At 38.3% G+C, this 10253-nt stretch overlaps 2 protein-coding genes across 2 annotated transcripts; both read right to left on the minus strand.

Moving 5' to 3' along the window:
• Window positions 1–5259: 5259 nt before the first annotated feature.
• LOC136140177 (uncharacterized) lies at window positions 5260–5358 on the minus strand. The gene has a single exon (XM_065898262.1). It carries the CDS (start codon window positions 5356–5358, stop codon window positions 5260–5262), a length of 99 nt encoding a protein of 32 aa, XP_065754334.1.
• Window positions 5359–6390: 1032 nt separating this feature from the next.
• On the minus strand, window positions 6391–9959 carry ZBED6 (zinc finger BED-type containing 6). Its single transcript, XM_065896787.1, has one exon. The coding sequence runs from the start codon at window positions 9957–9959 to the stop codon at window positions 7017–7019; it is 2943 nt and encodes a 980-aa protein (XP_065752859.1). The 3' UTR covers window positions 6391–7016.
• Between the last annotated feature and the right edge of the window lie 294 nt (window positions 9960–10253).

The following is a 10253-nucleotide window of genomic DNA, read 5'->3' on the forward strand; positions in this document are numbered from 1 at the left end:
TTCTTCCAACTTTCTCCTCCAAATCACCTTGACCAATGAGATCACATTGTTAAAACCAAATTTTAATTGTATTAGTATGTCTATATTGCCTATAACAGAGCCTTATGAAAACTGATTCACATTTTATTCTGATGTGAAAGTTGTACATTCTCATCTACAATGTAAAAGTTTTGTTAAGAATAGCCATGGGCTTCCCTGGTGGCGCAGCAGTTGAGAATCTGCCTGCCAATGCAGGGGACACGGGTTCGAGTCCTGGTCTGGGAAGATCCCACATGCCGTGGAGCAACTGGGCCCGTGAGCCACAACTACTGAGCCTGCGCGTCTGGAGCTTGTGCTCTGCAACAAGAGAGGCCGCGACAGTGAGAGGCCCGCGCACCGCGATGAAGAGCGGCCCCCGCTTGCCACAGCTAGAGAAAGCCCTCGCACAGAAACGAAGACCCAACACAGCCAAAAATAAATAAAATTAAAAAAAAAAAAAAAAGAATAGCCATGCTTCTTTCTTTTGCACTCTCTATGGTGCTTCGGCATAAACTAGGGAAGCACTGCACACTCAATAAATGATCTGCAGTTTAGATTATTAATGGGACTTGGATTATTTTACACAAGATAATTTGCGAAATCTACATTTCTGACAAACCAGATTTTTTTTCATCTTGTTGGATGGAAGTTCCAATATTTTCACAAGCATTTTTGTTATTTCAAAAGTATATAATTGTAAGTATGTGGGAAAAACTGTCTCACTAGAAAAATTGGTGAAACAATTACCCCTGAAAAATCTGTAGAGCTAATAGCTAATATAATTAAGATGGACAAAGAGCTGCACACCAATTGCAAACAAGGAGCAAAAGAAGTTCTCAGGGCTTGACCCATAAAATAGTGCTTATGCAAAATGACCAATATTCCCTCCCGCCTCAGTCCCTGCCATACCCTGGCCCCCTGCACTACAGGGTTCAAGAAAGAAAGCTTCTAGAGAAGTAAAAATACACGACAAGAGCACAAGCCAGAATTTGGAAGGGGTTTCTACAAACTCCTACATCAGAAGGTCAGGTTTCAGAAACACTGATCTAGGGGCTTCCCTGGTGGTCCAGCGGTTAAGACTCTGTGCTTCCACTGCACAGGGCGTGCAGTCGATAGGGGAAGTTCTGCATGCTGAGAGGTGCGGCCAGAAACAACAACAACAACAACAACAGAAACACTGATCTACAATTTGAAATCAGCTGAATCAAATTCCTTCATATTTCCTACTAACAATTCCTAATCCAAGAACAGCAGGCCATGACAAAAACCAGCCTTTAAGTCAGCAACCAAGGTTAGAAGAGTTATGTTACTAAACATACCTTCAAAATGTACATACCCTATGACTTCCGATTCCATTTCTAGAATTTATCCTGAGATTAATATTCAACAAATATGCAAAATAACAGTGCATAAGAAAGTTCATCACCAATTTCTTCTAACAATGAAAAACCACCGAGAAACCTAAATGTTCAAAAACCGATGCATCTATAAGCCAAGGAATGACACGGATTGCCAGCAAACACCAGAAGCTAGAAGAAGCAAGGAAGGATCATTTCCCTACAGGTTTCAGAGAGAGCATGACCCTGCCAACAGAACACAGACCAAAATGTTAGCAGCAGTTACGGCCATGGTAGTAGAATTACAGGTGGCTACTGATTATTTTGTTTTATGCTGAGAATAACATTAAGTTTTCTAATATAATGCAACACAGACATAAAAAATTTAAGTTTGCCCTAACTGACCTGACCATCACTGATCCACGAAGGGCTGGACCTTTAATAGCACCTCACCAATCCACTACCAGGATTCCTCTGACCGCAAACACACGGAATGCATTCCGCCTTGTAGGGTACACCAAAAGGTAACTTTAAAAATTGGGGGGGAGGGGGATGTCCCTGGTGGTCCAGTGGTTAAGACTCCACGCTCCCCATGCAGGGAGCCCAAGTCTGATCCCTGGTCAGGGAACTAGATCCCACATGCTGCAACTAAGACCCAGTGTGGCCAAATAAGTATTTAAAAACTGGCAGAAGAGGGGCTTCCCTGGTGGCGCAGTGATTGAGAATCCGCCTGTCGATGCAGGGGACACGGGTTCGTGCCCTGGTCCGGGAAGAGCCCACGTGCCACAGAGCAACTAAGCCCATGAGCTAGAACTACTGAGCCTGCACTCTAAAGCCCGTGAGCCACAACTACTGAAGCCTACTTGCCTAGAGCCTGTGCTCCGCAGCAAGAGAAGCCACCGCAATGAGAAGCCCGCGCACAGCAACAAAGACCCAATGTAGCCAAAAATAAATAAAATAAATTTTTTAAAGAAAAGAACATGATCAAAGAAGGTTTATTCCAGGACAAAGAATGGTTTAATACTGGGAAATTCATTACATTAATAGAATAAAGGGGGGCTAAAAACAGAAACTCTATGGTATCTTAAGATTTCAAAAACAGAAAAACGGAGGGAAAAAAAGATTGAAAATTATAATTTTTTAATGTTAAAATGGCTTAACAAAAAAGAAAGCTAAAACACAACATCTACTCCCAGTAAAAACTCTTTGTAAATTACAAGGAACCTCCTTAGCATGAATGTACTAATTCATCAGAAACTATCAACACATGAGACATGGTAAAACACTGGAGGTAAATCACTCAAAGCAAAAAAAAAAAAAAAAAAAAAAAGGCAAAAAAAAAAGTCTCGCTGTCTGCACCATCATTCAACACTGTTCCAGAGTCCAGTATATGCAATAAGGAAAAAAAAGTATAAAGATTAGAAAGGATGAGGCAAAAAATTTAGTATCTGCACATTATATGCTTCTAAACTATAAAATCTAACAATCAACTAAAGAAATTTAAAATAAGATATTTAAAAGATCAATAAATTTCCTATGTGCCAGCAACAATCATTCAGATAATAACATTGAATGCAATTCAATTCAAAATCTCAGTGATACTTTATTTTTATTGGAACTTGACAGACTGCAAAATAACCTAGAGTAACTGAGAAAAATAAGGAAAATCTTAAAAAGAATGAGAGGCCTTGTGCTTCCTGATATTATCATAGATGTGAAAGATAACATTTAAATGTAATATTGGCAAATAAATGAGTACAAGATTAACAGAATCCAAGCAATTTCTGGAAAAGGTGGCATTTGAAATTAACCAAAAAAATTAGCTACCCATTTGAAAAAAACAATTACTACTTCATACAAAAAGGTTCCAAGGGAATAAAAGCAAGCATGGCAAAGAGGCTTTAGCTCACTAAAAGCACTATATAAGATTCTAAATTCGTAACTATGCTGAACAAAAAAACAAGCAATATTTGACAATGCTTAATGGGAGGAAGAGAGGCAATGTCATATAATTACAATCCTTAGATTACTTTTTTTTTTTGGGGGGGGGCGGTTCGCAGGCCTCTCACTGTTGTGCCCTCTCCCGTCGCGGAGCACAGGCTCCAGATGCGCAGGCTCAGCGGCCATGGCTCACGGGCCTAGCCACTCCACGGCATGTGGGATCTTCCCGGACTGGAGCACGAACCCGTGTCCCCTGCATTGGCAGGCGGACTCTCAAGCACTGCGCCACCAGGGAAGCCCAGATTACATTTTTAATATAAAATATACAACCACCCAAATACTGGGGAAAAAAAATGCATGCTATTTTTTTTATAAGCTCAGGATGGAAAACACCTGTCCTTAACATGACACCGAAGTTACAAACCGTAATAAAACTGATGGATTTCACTACATAAAATGAAAAACATTCACATAGCAAAAGGTTTATCAGCAACACGGCCAAAGATGAATATCTTCACTAAAAGGGATGTGTTAAGAACTTTTAAAAATCAAAAAGACTTTATTAATTCAGTAAATTGGTATAATCTCTTTAGGGAATTTTAACAATTCTACAAATTCGCATCTAAGAAGTGGTTCAAAGAGATAGTTCACATATATGTGTGTACAGAGCTGTTTTTGGATGCAGGGCTTTTTTGTTTTTAATGGCAAAAACCCAAATGTCTATCAATCAGGGATACATTATATTATGGCACATCCATCCATATAAAGGAACACTATGTAGTCATTAGAAAAAGGTGAGGCAGAGCTATGTGTATGGACACTGAACTATGCCACGATAAACTACTAACAGTGCTTTTCTCTGAGGAGGTGGAATTACAGGAAGAGTCCACCTTGTTTATATTGTTTTTACCTTTTTTATAAAGTGCATATATTATCAAAAAAAGAGGGGGTAGGGATATTTCCATCAAAAAAACTAAAAACTCATGAACAATTACAAGAAAAAAATGTGTTGACAATATTTTTTTGATTTTCTCACTGATCCAGGAAAATTATGCCTTAAATTACAAAAATGTTCACTCCTTTCATCAGGGAAAAAAAGAACACATTTCCACACTTACATGATTAGCTGGTTGCTCTCAGCAGCAATGTCTGTGTCTTCACTGAGTTCCAATCTATTACGCCTGTAGGTCGAACCAACACTCAATCCATGAATTAATAATAATGAGGCAGAAAGAATTTTCCTCCTCACATTGCCAAGGAAACCTCTCAGCCACAATTCAAACACAGGGCGTGTTTTTAAAACATCTCCCAACTACTGAGAGATTTAAGTCCATTCAAACAACCTTTGTCAAACTGGAGACAGCTAGGGTTAGTTATCTCCTCAACAAAAAAACAACAAAAAAGAGTTCATATAAAGATGAACTTGAGATTCAAAGAATTATTAAAAAAAAAAAATCCATCTTCCATAGCCGAGCAATTAATTTAAAAAGAAAAAAGAAAAAGAAAAAAGAAAAAGAACACCAAAATTCAATAAGATCCAATTTCTGGTCTTCAAGATTTCTTCACCTATTAAGAAAAAAACAGAAACCTTCCCCCATCTTTATTATCTGTATAATAAAAACATACTTGTATGTAAAAATATAAAGTGTTTTATGTATAATATACATATACATATATACTAACTGGCTTATACACACACACACACACACACACATACACAAATGTGTAGAAATAAAACATTTGGGTAAGTTTTCCCTTTTAAAATACACTACAAAAGCTTTTAAATTTGAGTTCATTATAAAAATAGTGAACTTCCTCTTCTACCAAAGTATCATGAAGTATATTAATATGTTACACTTAATTTTGCCCAGCCCACAAAATAAAGGTGAAGGGAAATCCTCACACATATATCGATGTGTACAATGTGGATGTATATATATCATCACAACATCTTTTATCACCTTCAGGGAGTGTTTAACCAAAAAAGATAGAAATGTATAGTTATAGAGTAACTACAGAGTGGTGCAGCAAGCTGTAGAAGGCAGAGCAGCATTATAGTCATCCTGAACTGGCACTGTCAAAATTACAGAAAGCTTCTATCTAATAAGGGAAGATGTTTTCCTTCTGTTATAGCAACACCAGTGTCACCGGCATGACATTCAATGGTGGCCCTGCAAAGGCTTGCTTATGCAGCCTAGATCCAAATTCTTTACTAGTGATGGCTTCAACTATAGATTTTATAATTATCCATTTACTCCAGTTAGTAAAAGGGTAAACTTTTGGAGTTGAAATTTCATTTCACAATGGTACATTTACCATTTAAGAATTTCAAAAAAAACGAAAAACAAAAACAAAAAACAATTTTGATACATAGAAATGAGTTCTAAATTTTGAACCAGCCCAGTAACAAAGCAATTTTGATTCTCACGTAATAAATACTACATAATTTCTAGGCTAAATCTTGCCAAATACTACCCAAGACAAAACTAAAATCAAAACTTAAAAAAAAGTGGACACCTTTTACTCACACTTAATACTAGTCAATTTTCCAGGAAATTTTTGGGCAGGGAATATCCCCAAATCTAAAATGAAAAAAAGGAAAAATTGGGATCTTACATTAGTTATTCAGTCTGAAACTTTTAATAGACTTTTACTAAAAGTCATCATTTATGGCCTCCCACTCAATCACAAAAACATACTTCCAGAGTGGAAAGGGACAAGATCAATTGAGATCAATTCTCTCATTTTACCAGTGAGGCAATGATTCCTAACACATGAAAATATTGACTGCTTTTTTTAAATAAGAATTACGGCCAAAATAATCTCATAGTTAAGAATACAGTATTATGGATCATTCAGTATAATTTTTAAAAGACATTTAAGATCACTTAAATTCAAAGAAACATTCTGTGGGAAAGGGATACTGGTTTGTCACAGTATACTCATGGGGCTTTCATTCCAATTTCCATTCAATCTTTTTCAATTCTGTAAACTTTTTGTCATTTACCCATAGATTATATAAAAGTAGCTAATCTTTGTTTTTACAATAAAAGTTAAAAAGGGCAATTCAAAGACTAAAAGTAATTTCTTCCTAATTGTTTTCTCATGTTTCCTCTCTATAGAGACCCAATCTTAAATATAAAGGGCAACTCTACCACACTTAGTAAGTTGAAATTATAACGCTGACCAGTATGAGGAGGCAATTAGGAATTCCCAAATATAAAACAATTTTGTGAACTCTGTTTTTGCCAAGCTGTAAGTATGAATCAGGGTTTTTAAAAAAATAGAAAAATGGTGGTGATGGGGAGAGATACTAGTATGCTTTTTCTCTATTTCATTGGTTTCAGAGCAATCAAACTTCCCAGGTTGAGAGAAATTTTTACTTAAAACCAATTACTAGTTCAATCTACCAGCCAGAAATAGCCTAAGGCCTTTCAATGCTGCACTATATTTTTTAAATTAAAAGTCTTTTTTTCTCTCAATTGGTATAAACAAAATTTCAAGTGACAGCTACACTGAGTTACTACTATGAAATCTTTAATCTTCACTTTGTCAACATTATATTACCCCTGAGGAATTTTCAGCCCTTTCTGTGTTTTCAGGTTTCCCCAGATTGTGCATAAAGAATAATTAGTATAACTGTATACAACAATTATAGCAATTAGGACACAGTAACATAGCAATAAGTTGCCCATTTTAAATGGAGAAAAGAAAAAGAAATTAAGATAATATTTCTTTTTCATTGCTTTGAATAACTTCATTCTCAGGATCCCAGCTCAGAACCAATGAAGAATAATCATAGTTAACATTTTTCAAGTTCATTTTCAGAAACATCAGCTGTTCTATATTGTCAAAGTCCAGGCTCATGATCTGCTTTGGATGAAAGTGGCTATTTGCAGTAAAGATACATTCAGACTGCCAACTACACATGGGGCAGCTCAGATACTGAATGGCAACTTGGGTCAAAGCTGGCCATACGCTCACCTTCTTCTGCCAGTAAATCAAAGGGTCATCACCTCCTGAGGTCTCTGAATACTTCTCTTTGAAGTATTCATCCACTACTGCCATAGCAGAAGGAAACATGAAGCTTTTGCCTCCAATGGCAACATTATCTGCAGCTGAACTATCAACAGACCCTGAACTGGAGGTGCCTTCTCTTATAGATGAGGTAAATGAATCAGCTCCTACTATGCCTGAGGAACCAGAAGCTTCTGAAGTTGCAATATGGCAGACCTCTGATGAAGATTCCATATAGTTACAAACTTCTTCTGCAAGGATCTGCTTATAAGTTTCCAAATCAGCACCTTGAGGGAAAAAGTCTTCCAAACTGTTTTTAAAGCAGGGGTCTAACAAAGCAGCCAAGATACAGGGCTTGGATTTGAGCATGGCACTTAACAGGGTATCAGTTTCAAGTTTCAGAGATAAACTGTCTACCAGATTGAGGGCCTGAGTAATACCTCTAACTTGAAAATCTTCTCTGAGTTTCTGCAGGGAAAGGAGTAGATGATGGATTAGGGGTAGCACCTGATTCAATCCTGTGGTCTTCACACTCACTTTCTGGGTGGCCTCCTCAAATGGTTTAAGAATATCACAAACATACGTCATTAGAGTCCACTGAAGGGAGGTGAGCACAACTCCACTGGCTCTACCAAGACTATGGTGAACTGAGTAACAATGCTCCAAGAGCCATTTTAACATATAAAAGGTAGAAATCCAATGGCCAGCTTCATCCTGCTTCAAATTTTTCCATGGAAGTTGGTGATCATTTTGGAATTCTTGTAGTATCTGACGGGCCTTGACTGAATGACTAAAATGATGACAGGTTTTCCTAGCAGCCACTAACATGTTCTCAATGCTTTTGTGCTCACAGAAAAAGTCTTGAATGACTGTATTTAAACAATGCAAGAAGCATGGCACATGGGTAAAACCACCATCTTTGACTGCATGTACTACATTAGAAGAATTGTCAGAAACGATGAAGCTAGGGATGAGGAAATTAGGAGAAAGCCACAGACCAATCTGGTCACTTAATTCTTGTAAAATGTTGGTTATCAAACAGTCTTTGGCCAAACCTGTTACACAGAGAACTGCCCACTTTCTAAAATTGGGGATCCTGCCATTACTGGAAGAAGGTGTAGTTTGCAAAGAGACCCAGTGTACAGTCACAATGAAATAGTCAGTGGATGGGTCATGGGTCCATATGTCCACAGTCAGGTGGATCTTTTGGCTTTGAACATTCTCCAAAGTTAAGAAAATTTTTTCTCTGACCCAATCATATAATTGAGGCACAGCCTTAGTGAAAAAGTAAGTTTCAGATGGTAACCTATAGTCAGGGGCCACAATCTGCATGAACCTCTGAAAGGCTGGAGTTGAGAAATAGTTGTAAGGATGCATATCTTCCACAATCATTTGAATAATTGCTTGACTTATTTGACTTGAGGTTGAATTTTCACAATATGTTGTTTCTTGTTCCTGTGCATGCATTAGAGTGTCTTGCTCTGCAACAGGAATAGGACTCTCAGATCTTCTATTTTCAACCTCTAACACAGGAGGTTCATCTGAGTCAGAGTCACTAAGGTCCTCAGCTGTTATATCCTGGCTGCCTGTAGACTTCTCTCCAGGCAAAGTATCACTCAAGAGATCATTTCTCTCAGTCTCAGCTTCATCTAATCCATTTCCAACTGCACCACTGTCTTTGTTGGCAACTGCCCAATGGATGGGATGTGTGGCCTGCAGGTGTCGTTGAAGTGTTGAAGTTCCTAAGTGAGAACCCGGCCTGCCCCGGCTCACACTTCTTTTACATATATTACAGACAGCTCTTGAGATGTGCTGAGGATCGGTATAGAAAAAATTCCAAACTGCAGATGTCTTGGCTCTTGTTCCAGGAATTAAGGCATGCTTGACAATGTTACTTTTGATGAGAAATCTCCCTCTTTCTGCCTTCAGGGCATCAGATACTGATTTATCACGTTTCTTTCCCATTCCATTATTATCCAATGGATCAGTAGGGATATATTCAAAGCTTCCACTGCTTCCCGCGGAAGAGGGAGATAAAGGTACATCCAAAGTAAAATCCTCCTCCCCACTAGTAACTCCAAATTTGTTGGCCCTGGTCCAGTGAGGTGAATGCCTTGCCTGCAGATGTCGCTGAAGAGTAGATGTCCCGAGATGGCTACCTGGTTTACCCCTGCTAACACTTTTTTCACAGAGGTTACAAATAGCCCGCCAGGTGTACTGGGGGTCAACATGAAAGAAGTGCCACACGATGGAGGTCTTGGCTCTAGTACTAGGTAAATAGATCTGTTTTTCTATATTGCTCTCAAAAAGACTTTCTTCATCCTGCTCAGGGGCATTGGAAGCCAACAAAGCAGGGGCATCTGCAACTGGCCTCCCAGATACCAAATCCTTACTAAACTTTTTCGAAAGGATCAGTTTCTTTCGTCGCCTTTTCCCCTTAATTCGCAAACCCTTCTTTCTTTTCTTTTTCGCGGGCAATTTTGCCTCTTTATCCAGTCCTTCTGCCACCATCTTTCCCTCTACCACATCTTCATCTGTATTAGACGTAATAGGAACACATCCCAGAATCCCGGCACCACTAAAAGTGCTACATCTTCTGCCAGGAGAGAGTGAGGAAACTGGTACACTTAAGGTACATACACTCATTCTTTTTATGTCTCTGAAATTCGTACCAGAATCTATTGGTGGGTTTACTCCTCAAACAGATAAACAGCTGTTCCTCTCTACTTGCATTATCTTTTCTCCAATTTCTATGGGGAGTCAAATTCCCGTTGGACCAATGACTTCCAAACCAGGTTATTTTTGGAGGAAAAATGACAGCAATGGAGAACATTCCCAAACGCTTTCACAGAGGACTTTAAGATCCCTTCCAACTTTCTGAGTTCTGAATTCAAACAGTCCAATTTACTCATGTTACAGAAAAAAGAACTGAGGCCTACT

Source organism: Phocoena phocoena, chromosome 1, assembly GCF_963924675.1.
Source record: "Phocoena phocoena chromosome 1, mPhoPho1.1, whole genome shotgun sequence".
In the NCBI taxonomy this organism is placed as follows: Eukaryota; Metazoa; Chordata; class Mammalia; order Artiodactyla; family Phocoenidae; genus Phocoena; species Phocoena phocoena.

Excerpts from the sequence above, each read along its gene's own strand:
- ZBED6 (XM_065896787.1), bottom strand. The coding sequence starts at position 9,959 with ATGAGTGTATGTACCTTAAGTGTACCAGTTTCCTCACTCTCTCCTGGC.
- LOC136140177 (XM_065898262.1), bottom strand. The coding sequence starts at position 5,358 with ATGACTATAATGCTGCTCTGCCTTCTACAGCTTGCTGCACCACTCTGT.